Source organism: Molothrus ater, chromosome 1 (genome assembly GCF_012460135.2).
Source record: "Molothrus ater isolate BHLD 08-10-18 breed brown headed cowbird chromosome 1, BPBGC_Mater_1.1, whole genome shotgun sequence".
Classification (NCBI taxonomy): Eukaryota; Metazoa; Chordata; class Aves; order Passeriformes; family Icteridae; genus Molothrus; species Molothrus ater.
Window position 1 is genome coordinate 70,380,213 of NC_050478.2, and position 13,545 is coordinate 70,393,757.

General features: G+C 41.7%; 1 protein-coding gene across 2 annotated transcripts; it reads right to left on the bottom strand.

The window, feature by feature from the left end:
* Positions 1 to 4,559: 4,559 nt before the first annotated feature.
* On the bottom strand, positions 4,560 to 13,060 carry LOC118695785 (leukocyte elastase inhibitor-like). 2 transcript variants are annotated; one of them, XM_036397562.1, is made up of 7 exons: positions 12,954 to 13,060; positions 11,403 to 11,578; positions 9,300 to 9,437; positions 8,361 to 8,478; positions 7,612 to 7,754; positions 6,768 to 6,935; positions 4,560 to 6,040 (listed from the first exon to the last, which is right to left on the bottom strand). In XM_036397562.1, the coding sequence occupies exons 2-7, from the start codon at positions 11,568 to 11,570 to the stop codon at positions 5,639 to 5,641; spliced, it is 1,137 nt and encodes a 378-aa protein (XP_036253455.1). In that variant the 5' UTR covers positions 11,571 to 11,578; positions 12,954 to 13,060; the 3' UTR covers positions 4,560 to 5,638. The 2 variants fall into 2 exon arrangements, with proteins under 2 accessions (XP_036253455.1, XP_036253462.1); XM_036397569.1 differs by lacking the exon at positions 12,954 to 13,060 and adding an exon at positions 12,667 to 12,688.
* Between the last annotated feature and the right edge of the window lie 485 nt (positions 13,061 to 13,545).

The following is a 13,545-nucleotide window of genomic DNA, read 5'->3' on the forward strand; positions in this document are numbered from 1 at the left end:
TCCCTTTAATTTTATTATCCCTTCTTTCCAGAGCAAGTTTCATTCATTTTGTAAGCAGAATAGTCATGAAAATGACCACTGGAGTGATACTGAGCTCTTTGCACCTCTCTCCAGCTGTGATATGACCCAGCCACCTGCAGGTCAGCTGTCTGGACCACATCAGTTACAGGTGAGTATGTCTTGACAGCAGAGGTATTTGTGCTGTGTGGGGTTTAGATCAGAGGGATTGCCACAGCCACGTGTCTGGAGCTCATTCAGAGCAATGTTCACAAGCCAGGAGGTCTGTGGGCTGAGAATGCAGTGCCAAGTCCAGAAGCCAACTTTATTCTGCTTATTGCTCTTAATTCTCAAGACAGATTGCTGCCCCTTGGCCTTGATCAAAAGTTTTGGATATACTGCCTCCAAAACTTTGTGATTTGTATTGGAGGTGAATTTTTTTGTGAGACTCCCTTCATACGAAGTTCTGCATGATGTAGGAGTGAAGCCAAAGATCCTGATGTAATTGAAATGTTCCAGAAATGGAACCTTTTGCATGACTGTGTATTGTCAGAGGGTTTCACTCCTATTCTTTAAACATTTCTATGTTCTCCTACCTTAAATAAGTAGTTTCTGAATGGGCAAAATGTTGCTCTAAAGACAAGCAAGTATTTCAACAAGCTTTATTTATGTACATTTGCATGCTTTTCTTTTTAACACAATTCACTTTGTTGTTGTTTGGTTGGAACTTGCCTGTTGCATAAATTAAGGGGGTAATTAATTAGATTCATATTTTTATCCTAATGGTCCTCTGAAATGCCTTTGGAGGAATAAAGCAAGGTGTGGTCATTTCCAATGCTGAACCAGCATGTGCTCACCTTCAGAGGGCAGCACAGGTTGGCAAAGGGTTCAGACGTGGTGCTTCATTCCTCAGCCTCCAATGGAGGCAGAAATAGTGCTCCTCAGGTCAGATCCATCAGACAGTGCTGTTTAATTGGCTACCAAACGATTGGTAACAAGAAGTTAATGTTTCAAAGCCATCGTGTCACATGGCTGCTCTTCAAGCCAAGGGTTATTTGCCTTTTCCCTTCCTCCCTGTGGTAATTATCAGCACTGGAGAGTGGCTGCTTCCTGCTCTCTCCCTGCTGCTGATGTGCATCTCTTTTATATCCCCTCATGGAGGGTAATCTCCTCTCTTTGAAGAGCTCCATACTCCATTAGAAAGTCCATCAGGACCAGATGTACTCAGAGATGGACATCTCCCATCCCTCCAAAACAGACCCAAGGCAAAAACATCCATTTCCTCTCTCAGCAATTTATGCAGTCTCCACACGGGATTGGCAATGCTGCTTTCAACAAGCAGAAGCCAGTCTAGTGAAACTGCTTCAAAAGCACAGGATGAAAGAATGAAATCAAAAAATCATGGAGTACATTTTCTTTTGTGTTTTCTGGCTTTTGACTACCTGAAGTTTACCCTGAGAAGCTTGCTGAAAGGCAGAAATGGTTATGAATTGCATGCTGGTGTAGTGGTGTATTTATTTACTCTTCAGAGTGTAGAGTTTAAGGAAATACCAAACATTGCAGTGTCACTAGAAAATTTGGATTCCATCAGGTAATGCTTGCTTCTGCTGTGAGGAACACCATCAAAATCCATCATGCCATGGTCTCTTTTTCTCTTACATAAGTTGTGCCACTAAGAAATAATGTAGATCATGGGAAAGGCCATGCCATAGCTATTCCATATTGGGGAATTCAGTACTCTGAGAAACAAATTGTACTGATGTAAGTTGTTTCTTCCAGTAGTAACATGCTCATGTGAGAGATATGGATAACCACAACAGAAATATCAATTAAATAATTCCCCAAATTAGTTCCATTGCAAGATTTTTTTTAGAAAATTACCTAATGAATATTGTTTCCAGCATTTAGCTTGTTTGCCTCTTACAGATAAAAATTTGGATGACACAGCTGGCAAGGAGTTGTTTTATACTAAATATTTATGTGAAATCATTACTTGAATTTTATTTTTCTTGTCCTGTTTTCTCTGCACAAATGTTGAAACCCTCAGTTTAACCTCTGGGCTGTATTTTTTCCCTTTTCTGTGAGCGTTTTCTCTCTTGTTGAAAGAAAAGCGCTTGACCAAAATGACTGCATTCCATTTTCCATGAAATTACTTATAATATAAGTGTTTATACAAACTGGTTTTTTGAATTCCCATCTATCCTGAAGATACATTTTCTGGCTGCTGTGATGAGTTCATTATCTGAATTGCCAGCAGCTACCCTGCATCTTTAGCATGTTTCCAGACAGGCTGTGCTCTCCAGGATTTTGGCTGTGGTTTTTGTCTTTTATTGTACTAAGTAGTCTGGGATTGCGTAGGCTTCTTAATGAATGTGGCTAATAGCCTGCATTTAGATGGTACCACGAGATAATGTGACAGAACTAGCAGTTCACTACAGTAAAAAAAAAAAAAAAACAAACAAAAAAAGAACCTCAAAAAAAATTAACAAAAAAAGAAGGAAACCCAAAGCAAAAAGTGAGGTTCTGATTTCAATTGTACCCTTTTATCTCAATAGGTGCAAGAGAACTGGACTGGTCTTATTTCTGTAATAAACCATAGTAAATCAACTCAACCATCCATCTCCAAGACTTGATCAGGTTTATGAACTTTACAAGGATTTTGGTCATATGTAGACGTGCACATACATTTAACAGCAAAAGTATAGTTACACATGCTCTGAGTTAACTCATCTATGTAAATTTATCTCTAGTATAAAGTGACATAAAATGCAGAGATAACTGTCTCTTCCTTATCTACATTATGGTATGCACTTCCTAGGATGAGCCATTTCAACTGTATGAATCAGACAAAAAGCAGACAATTGGTGGTGGGTGGTGGTGGTTTTTCTGTGTTTAAGTGACAAAACCAAAGGGCTTTCCTAGGAAGTCTGTTAGCAGAAGTTCAAAGTCTGGATTACTCATCACAGCACAGTGAACAAATATTTCTCAGAGTTTTGTCTTGTTATATAAAGGCTAGTCTGCTTGGGAGAGGCCAAAATGGAGAGGGAAATACAACTACTGTAGTCCTCTATTTCACTGGAAGAAACTCACATGTTGTCTACTCAAACCAGCAGCCTGTTGCATATTGGTTTTGAACAGGAAAGTACTCAACGTGCTCAAGAATTTAGCAATTCCCTCCTACGAAGTTTAACTGCAGTCAGGCTGACTTTTTAATGTTGCATTCCTAAGGGTAATGTAAACCAAAGATTTTGCAAGCAGATTTTTTTTTTATGTGGTGCTTGTGAATTTATGAATGCTGCTTTGCTAAGACTAAGGCTAAGTTCCTGATTTTATATTGAGACTTCTGATGTTTCAATCTCTCATCTTGTATCTCTTTAACTCATTAAAATTACATTTTCTACCATTTTACTCAATTAAAACATCTTCTCAAAATTACCCTGCTTTGAACTTAGTGAGGCCTGTGTTCATTCAGTACTTCTACTAACAAAATCCTTCTCAAGAGGATAGTTGAAGAAGCTTATTATTATTTAGAAATGTGAATACAAATAGCATGCTGGTTTTCTCTGTTGCAGTCAGCCCTTGTCAGTCATTTGTTCTGACAAGAGCACAGGAAAAAAAAAACATGGAGTATTAAGGAAAAATACAACTATCCTATTGTGAGACATAAATTATGGGAGGGGAATAGTGGCCGGTAGGGTTGCTGGGTTTTTTGAAATGGTTCAGTGTGAAGCTGATTTTATTGAGATTCTTATTGCTGAAATTTTGTTTTGTGCACCCTGTCTGTAGAAAACCAGACTTGTTTTAATGTAATTGAGTTACAGTTCAGTTACTGAATGCTGATACCAACACAATAAATACAGACAGACATCAATCTCCTCATAAAGCTGATTTGTACTATTATGCAAGGTTTTATCTTTCTTCTGATTTCCTGGTAATTGCTGCCCTAAAAGCCTTCAGTCATGTATCCTGCACACCTTGACTGAGTTTGTGCAAATAAAGATAAGGATGTAATTAAAATGGAGTTTTTGAGCCTTGCTTTGGCAAACCCCGTCTACAGCAGCAGCAGCTTTTTTTGCTAAAATGCTGAAACAAAGCCCAGAAACTCAGAACCAACACAACATCAAAGTGTTCCAAATTCTTGCATGGGTTTTGTGCTAGTATTTTTTGTTTGCAAGGCATTGGGTTTTCAAAGCAGTGGGTGCAGAGAGTATTGCATTCACAACTGCAGGCTGCAATACACACTCTCCTCTGCAAACCTACCAGAGCCTTTGCAACCAGGTATTGCAGACGAAGATCTTGTGCCATTTCATAGAACCATGACTCTCCCTGTTCCCTGTGGGGGTGAGCAGCTCAGCTTACACTTCCAGGGGAAGCTGCTGGTTCATGCAATCATCTCTTCTATTGAGTAATTTGGTTTTCAATATTTTCACCTAATCTAAACTTCAGACAGCCGGTCACAACGGCTGTGCCAGTGGTTTTCTGTGGCTCTACTCATCACACAGTTATTTTGGTACTCTGAAATACTAAATCACATGCAAAAAAATTGCCATTTTGAACAAAAGTTTAGGTTAAAGACTTTTATTTGTTGCTTAAAGACAAGATTAAAATACAGTTTGCAATTACATCAACTATTGTGCCCCATTCAGAGCTGAGGTTGTCCGGGTAAATGTTACAGTACCCAAGATACAAGCAAATAGCCTCCAAAAATAAACCCGGAACATGACAGTATGAAATTGGCTACCAGGAATACAGTAACAGAGGTTTCTGCATAAAGAGGTAGTGGAAGTCAGCTCAGTAAATGTAGAATCCTTGTACATGAAGAGAAACATCAGATATTTCTTGCAGATCCTCCTCTGGGAAGCTGAAGTATCTTCTGGGAATGACAGAGGTACTGGCCGGAATCTGACGTCATATTGGCAGTTTCTGAACTTTCAAAAAGGCACCTAAAACCTCTAATCCCTGAAACATTTTAATATTTAATTTAAATTTTAAAAATCCTCTTTAACCACATCACCTAAAGTCTTACTCATTTTTTCATTCTCATTCAAAAGCTGTATTGCAGTTTTTCTGGCTACTAGCTTCAAGGGGTTACTTTTGTTTAAATAGCTTAATCCATTCTCTATTAATAGACGTCTCTAAACAAATGTTATCTGACCTTCTATTTCATGACAGAACTGGGTATACCCAGCTGTTTGAGACATGCCTTTTGGTGCCTAGAACGATTTTATTACAGTATTTTTGTAAAGCAAGATTTTAGGGAAGGGATAGCTCTGCAAGAACAACCTAGTATTTATGCATAAGGAGTGACTGGATTATTAAGGAGTGACTGTTTATCGCAATGGGGAGCTGTCAACACAGAAAAACCCATGTGAGGATGCAAAAGGCTGATACTGTGCTTTGAGAGATATGCGCTTCTTCCAAGAAAATTTGTTTCTACTCCAAGATTTTCCTTGTTCAATTAAAGATTATGTCAATCTCCAGAAAGAAAAATAAATTACTCCTCATTTTCTCTGAGGCTGTTTAAATGGAAAGGCAGAATCTCAGTCAAATTACTAGGAACTCACAACAGGAGGATTAACTTGTTCAGGAACAAAACTTCCATTAACAACAGCGGGAACTGCTGCAAATGCTAAGTTTTCTTTTATGGGGAAGCATATCTGCCCAAGAAAAGTATGCTTTGTGTTGGGTTGTGGCGAATAAAGAAAAGGAAAGGGTGGTCAGCATTGAAATCCTCTTCTATGGCCATGCAGAGCATAGCAATGCCAGCAGTGGCAGCTGCAGCTTCCGTGCCTTCCTCATTCACTTCCACAAAAGCCTTGTGGACAACTGCAGAGAGGAAGAGGTCACGTGCCCCCGACATTCCCGACAGGTCAGCCTTGCCACTGTCAAATACATCCAGCAAGCCCATAGCAGCTAAATCTGATTTAAGGTCATAGCTTTCCTCCAGCTTAAACTTTGGCAAACGCACGTGAACATCAGCGGAATACAGATGCTCTGGGCGTGTCCATTCCTGGAGCTTCTCTAAGGTAAGCTGCTTTTCCATCTAGAATTAAAGGACAGAGAGCATTACTTATCACCAGTGCAGTATTTCATTTTCAGTAACATTTATGAGGCTTTATTTATGGAACATTATACAAGGGTAAAGCAGCTCTGCAAAAATGAACATATGCATATCTTTGATAGCCAAACAGAGATTAAACAAATACTATTCAAATTAGGTGGAGTCAGTGCAGTTTTTACTTTACAAAGTAAGGCAGACATTTGCTTCTTGCTGCAGTGTACAGAAGGGAAAATCATGCACTGATAGCAAGCCAATCTTCTTACTGTTTCATCTAACTAAATGGAATTACCTAATTAAAAACAAGTAACAAAAATCATAATCAGAAAGCTCAAAGAAACTGGTCATTTAATGAAAAACAGTCTCACTACTTCATGGTTAAAAAAAGGAAGTCTTTCAAAGCTACTGAAAGACAGTCATTAAAAACAAACAAATGAGGCAAGGTAATTCTCACAGTTAACTCTGTTTTCAGTCTCCACCATGGTTCATTCAGTTCAGCAGAGGACACATGAACACAAGCTACAAAATTAGAACACAACCTCTCTTCCTGATGCAGTACATCCATTTATTCTTTATTGCTGCACTAGTAGAGAGTTGTCTAAAAATACACCAGATAGATCTGGTGCCCTGAGAACATGGGTTCACTAAGGCTTTCATTTTGAATGGCCAAACTTAAACATATTGAACAACTGCATTGGCTTAGATGGGTCACCTTCTGCAGTCCAGTGGAGTCCTCTTCAGTGTCATCAGGTAACAGGATGATCATACTAAGTTCTCTTCCATCATAAGGCAGCTCTAAAACACGGATCTTCTCTTCAGGGATGTATCCAAAATTAAATTTTTTTTTCTGATACATCATTTTTACTGTCCTTCTTTCATTCTGGATGCATAAAAGGCATAACAGTTAAGGAAATACTCATTTAAAGAACCAATAGAAGACAAGTAAGTTAAAACTGCATTTATGTAAACACTTATCCTCCTTTATAAAACTTTCTTCAAACTTCTGACTGCCTATTTAATAACGATTTCTTCTGAAGAAATAATGAGTTTGTATTATATTGGTTCTCCTCTGGCTTCTATAGCACAGTCCTCACAGAAACTGAAACAGTTTCTTCAGACTGTTGTACGAAAATTTTAAGCCAACAAAGATCAACTCTGTTTAGCATAAAGCAGATGACTGCATACAGGAACTTGTAAAGCTGTTAACATAAGCAGAATATAGAACAAGAAGATGGGGCTTAATCAAAATGTCCTGTCATTTTAAGACTGCTTACCTATCATCACAGACACAGTTCGTAGCTGCTGATCTGCTGCAGATCAGACAGAAAGCCTGCTAGGTCCTAAATCACAGGTGAGAATTGTCTCTAACACCGCTCTCGTAAGACAACAAATAGCTTGCTGCATATGGAAAAATACTAAAATCCATAAAAAATAATTATAATATTAATAATTTACTTTGTATTTTTAAAATATTTCATTTGCAAGCAATGCTTCACATTACCACCTATATTTGACCTTTTCATTAGATATGTCCTATCAGGATGTATCTGTATTACCTTATTTAATCGAAATGGTGCATCAGTGGTGTCAGCTTCTTGAAATTTCTCTGCCCAGTTTGCTTTGAAATAAATAGCATTCACCAGTACCAGCTTGGTCATGCTATCAACTGAGCCTTCAGCCAGCAGATCGGGGATTTTGCCTTCAGAGGTAGCAGAAAAAGGTCACAACAGAATCATGGAGTAAGTTGATGGCATATAAAATATACATTGAGAAACGGATGCCATAGAAATACTACAAATATAAAACCAATCCTGTAAAAAGGTGTATTTCAGTACCTGTCTCACTACTTCACCATACTTTTTCTTAACACACACTACTATAGCTTTTGATATACAGTGATTTGATGAAAACGTAATATTGTTAGTCTAAACTGTCACATGCAACTCATCTACTCCTCATACAAGAGCTACAGAATGCCCACATTAAGGAATACTGAATTTAGAAATACATATACAATATATATATGGATCAAGACAGACTAAGACAAATTCTCCAACTCATGTGTACATCTCCATGTTTAGCCATCTCTCCTGCATTCATGGCCTGAACACAAAAACAGAATGGAAAACTCTCAGGACTTATGGAACTGTTTAAATGTCTTGCTTAGGTAATTCCTGGTTCTGTCCATGCATCAAGTAAGTGTCCCAGGGCAGAATTAAACTGTTTGAAAGACAGCAGAGAATAAAGCTCATTCCTTCTCCCAGTACATCAAACCCTGCCAGTTATTAGCAAAAAATTAATTTACCTTCCGTTTTCTCCTCAACCCACTGGTTAATTTCTTTCCTGGCTTTATCACAAGCCTGAAGAAAATCAACTGTAGCCAAGTCAGCTCCATATAATTTCCATGTATTAGTCAGGAAATCCTAGATTTTGGAATGATAAGAATAGCTTTCACTGCATGCAGATTAGAAAACATCTAATTACTAGGTAGATAAGGTGTACTCAGATTGTCACCGACTCTGAGGTGGGCTTCTAACAGTGTGTTGCTTGGGGGAATTCTGAAGTTAAGGTTTTTTCCCCACTCTTAGAACAAGCCTCACAGTACAGCAGCCATGTCTAGAGCTGATAAGCACCATGTGGTGCTTACTACAGGTGTTGCAATATTTACCAATCATTGTCCTGAAACAGGCTCAAGCACAACTGGGATAAAACAAAACTTTCCAAAACAGCTGAAGAGGGACAAAAATATCACACAAAGTCGTAATTCACTGGCAAAGAGGCATGTTGTTAAAACATATTGGAGATCTCCTCCCAAATAAATAGTGTTTTCAAAAAGATGGAAGTTATGTGGTACTGCTACGATGAAAATCCTAAAAAGCTGATTGCAACAGGAACAGAACTGGCTACAACCTAAAAAGCTGGTTGCAACAGAGTGGGATGTCATGATGGTTACTGTAAATTAAGAACATAGACCAGTGATTCTTCTCTTGAGGACAAGAACAGCAGAAGTGAACAGAAAAGGGTTTACTGTGTTACACCCTTCAGGTGAGAGGCACAGAGGCTCACAGCTATGGAAATGCACACAGCAAGTATTAAGCACTTTTGTCAACTTTCCAGAAAAATTTAGAAATAGGCTTGGAAATAGTTCTACTTCATAAATACTCAAGTAGCTGCACTTTCCCAGCAGATCCCAGCACATGCCATCCTGATGTGCACCAGGATCACACGCCATCCTGATGTGTACCTGCAGAAAGCTGTAGGACTTCTCTCCAAAGAGCCGACTGGCCAGCCGTAAGAGATAGGGAGCATTGCTTCTGTTTATGTCTGCTGTCAGAGCCTGGAATCCTGAATGAACATCTTCAACTTTGTCAAGGTGAAGCGTCTGAAATAAAAAGAAATGAACTAACTGCCATTAATACTGTCTTAAAAGAGCATACTGTCAATCTGTAGGGTAGGCCTGATGCAGCAGGGTAGGATCCAGTAGGTAGGCTGAAGAAAGAGAAAATAAAAGTTGGAAGCTGTGAAGAGACTTCTGTAAATCTCAAAGAATGAGTCAAACTGTCCCTCAGTGCTACACTGCCAATGTCAGCCACTTGTATTGTGACCCTGGTTTATACACAGTCACAGCTCAAGCTCTTGATCACAACCCCAAGTCCTGTCTGCATTTCTGTGGGCCTCTCCTCTGTAGGCTCAAGAACTCGTTCCCAGGTGAGGAATCAAAAAGAGAGATGATGCCATGGAGACTCTTCTGCTTTCTTGGTTGGCCCAAGGGGATGTGGAGTTGTATATTTTCACAATATACAATCATCACTACCACAGGTGAGGTATTAAGAAAACTTAGAGAAATTATCTTTTATAATTTTATGAAAATGTAACTTAATAAATATATATACACTTCATATATACTTTATATATATATAAAAGTAAGTATTAGGTTTAAGATCAAATGTATTACTGCAATATCTCTTTATCAGTACCTTCTCTTCCAGAGGCAAGCTGGCTGGCCAGGGCTTAAAGATATGACAGCAGAAGCTGCCAGACCTCATGGACAGGGATGGCTACACCAAAGCAGGGACATTCATATTCAAACTTAAACCATGTGTTTCCCAGTAGGGAAGACTACTGTGAAGGAGTGATTGGATTCAAAGAAAAGCCTTCTCTTTCTCTCACTGAGTTTTTGGTCAGGCTTTGCCAACCACCTCAGCACAAGCTGTGCTGTACAGGTGCATGGCTGAGCAAGAACAACACAGGCAATACAATAGAACTATGATCCCGGAAACAAATTTTTTTGTCCCTGCAAACAGCTCTTGACGATTGCTAATCGCTCCCTCTTTAATTAGCACTGTGTTCATAAGTGAAGTATTGTAGTACAGAAACATGCCCTGTCGAGGATGACTGGGTTTAAAGACATTTATTTTCCCCCCAAGTTCCTTTTGCATGATTTGTGCCGTCAGTAGGTTTATCCTAGGTGGGGCTGTCAGTCTGATTACATGAAATATGTTCAAAGTCTGTTTGAACAAGTAGTGGGGAAGTAATTCTATTGAGTAAGCCCAGCAATACTCAACAGAATAAAACAGTCCCTCCTAAAGTCCAGAATACAAAGGTGAAATTATTCATAGGCAAATGCATGAGGATGACTGCAATGAGGAGACTCCCACACCTTTTTGCAGGCATTAGCCTTACGAGGGTGCAAAAATAACAGTGACTGAGTCCCTTTCATGACAGAGGTTTCAGGGGAAACTGGCATAAGCCTGTGTGCACCATTTTTACAATTTATAAGGTTTTTTTAAACTATCCTACCTACCCTAAAGCTATGGTAAGGATAACCATGCAGACTTAGCTCCTTCAAGATATCTGAGTGCCTGTTAAGTAAGAGATTGGTACTTAGGTAGCATCACCATGTATCATCATAGCTTTAGATATAAAATTATAGAATGCTACTGTGTTTTTTACAAAAACACAAAGAACTATTGAAATTGAACATACCATTGGTGATCTTGGGTTATGAAGTAATAGTCTGTCAAAATGTCTCATGAAAACTCATAGAGCCTTGCTGCTGGAAATTATGATCAATTTAAAAGGAGACTGACTAATGTAATTAGTCTCCTCTGTCAAGAATTAACTACTGAAGTTAAATAACAACAAGGGCAGTAGAAAATATAGACAGAGGGCTCTGGAGCAGGGTAGGCAGAGAGTAACTAGCTGCAGAGTCTGAGGAAACCTGAGTGTGCATGACAGAAATCTTGTCCTGAACAAAAACACCCTCAGTTCATCTTCCCCCTCTAAAACACAACCCTTTTTAATGTAAATAAAATAAAAAATTAATGACCATTTTATTTTAACTAACCTTCAACACCTGGGCTTCTGTATTACCTTTGGCCCCCAAAAGGACCATGGCCAGAGCAGCAGAGATACTGACAGGAGAAAAGAAGACATTTCCCGTTGGGTTGGCCTCACTAAACCTTCTGAGCAGATCAAGTGCAAATCTACTGTTGGCAGTGGACAGGTTCTCCATGGTTTTAGCTGAAAAATAAAACAGTTGATAAGGACCCTGGGAAGCATTCTTCAAACACCTTGTCTAACCTTGTGTGACTCACAGAGTAAAGACTGGAATGAACTGGATGCAGCTGCTTACAGAAACAGCAAGAATATCGTCATCAGTGCACCTTATTCTTAAAAAAAATCAGTCACACTGAAAAATGTGCTTGGGGAGAAAAATGTGAAAGGGGATTTTTTTCCATGCTACTGTTTGCTCCAACCTTCCTTAACATACTAACTTTATAGACGTTATTTTCTAAAAATTCCTTTCCTGCAGACCTGATATTGGAAGTGTATGTGCTGGTAGGGTTGCAAACGCCCCTCAGCCTCACAGACCCAGCACAGGAGGCCAGGGCTCTCCCTCCTGCAGCATTCCCTCTGCTCCTCTACAACGCACAGAGGACATTCAAAGTATCTGCTCAGGAACGTGCAGACACCTCTCAGTAACCCGCCTGCCTTCATGCCACAAATCCATGTCCCTGAGCGGTGTCAACCCTGCCAAAGGCTTCCGTGCCCGCTGACTTTCAGCAGTGGAGAGCAGAGCACCGCTGTACCCCGCCCGCGCTGCCAGGAGCACGGAGCTGCCTTCCCGCCGCATCCAGGACCGCCGGGGCTGGGCGGCCCTCAAGGCTCGGGCAGGGAGCCCGGGTCCCGGGGGCTGCAGGTGACCCCCCGACCGGCGGGGGCGACCCGAGCGAAGCGCAGAACAGGCGAAGCGGCAGGGCTGGCACTGAGCAGCGATGCGTTTTTGGGAGATGCTCGGGAGCAGGCTGAAAGGCGCAAGGGCCGGGTCAGGTACCAAACCCCACCCAAGGGCCAGCGGCGGCACCGCTGGAAGCTGCTCCAGCTTCCTGCCCGCCCAGCTCACAGTCCGGCTGCTCTGTGCTCGCTTGCAGCCGGAGTCCCGGTTTGTTTCTTTCTCTCCTCTGGACGCAACTGCGTGGAGGAGTTTACACCAAAATTTGGATGTTTCCTGCACAGTCTTTCTACAGCAATTGCAAATCATCACTATCGGCTTCCTCCGTGCCAGACAGATAAACATTGTCTGGCAGGCACCTTTACGACGTACTTACCGAGCTGTAGGCTAAAGACAGACCACCAACACCCCTAAAAATACACAACCCCATGCCCCAAGGCGTACTTTCACTTTCGCTTACCCACACCTCACTGCGCAAGCCTTTCCCCCAACCAGCTGTCCGACAGCGCCCACCCCCGCTGCCCGAGAAGCGCCCCCCGCCCCGCGCAGACCCCGCCCGCCGAGGCGGACAGGAAAAATTTCCCCTTCTCGTCCCGCAGGATGCGCCGGGGGCAGGAGCGGAGGCAGCCCCGCGGAGCCCCAGCGCAGCCCAGGGCCGCCTACCTGCCGGGCAGCGCGGAGCGGGCTGCGATGGGACGGGACGGGATGGATCGGAAGGAGACGAGCGGCGCAGTGACACCGCAGCGGGGACACCGCGGTGTCACCCGCGGGGACCCCGCCGGGGCGGGGAGAGAGGGCGGGGCGGGGCGGCAGGTGTTACCCCGCGGCCGCTCCCGTCCGGGTGTCCCCGATCTTCCGGCGGAGAGAAAAGGGAGCTTCGGGAGAGGGATTAACCAACAACCCCCAACCTGCCCCAGCGGTAAGAGATCCAGGTGTTTTAGACCCATGGGGCAAGCGCACCCCTGCAGCCCAGAGAGGCTCCTCTCTGCCTTACTACCCTGTGTCTCCATTTACACTCATCTTTTATAAAGTTCTTTTGCTTTTTTTTTTTTTTTTCATTTCAAAGAAAGTAACTGCATTGGGGAAGTTTCCGTGGTTTCTCACGATCTCCATTCCCCATCAGTCCTCAGGAAATCCCCAGCTGTACTGCCCATATTGGCTTTAGGTGCACAGCCCTTCAACTGCAGTGTATGGCATGTGTCCCTGTGACAAAAGTGTTGGGTCTCATCCCTCTCCCCTGCACATAATGATTTTG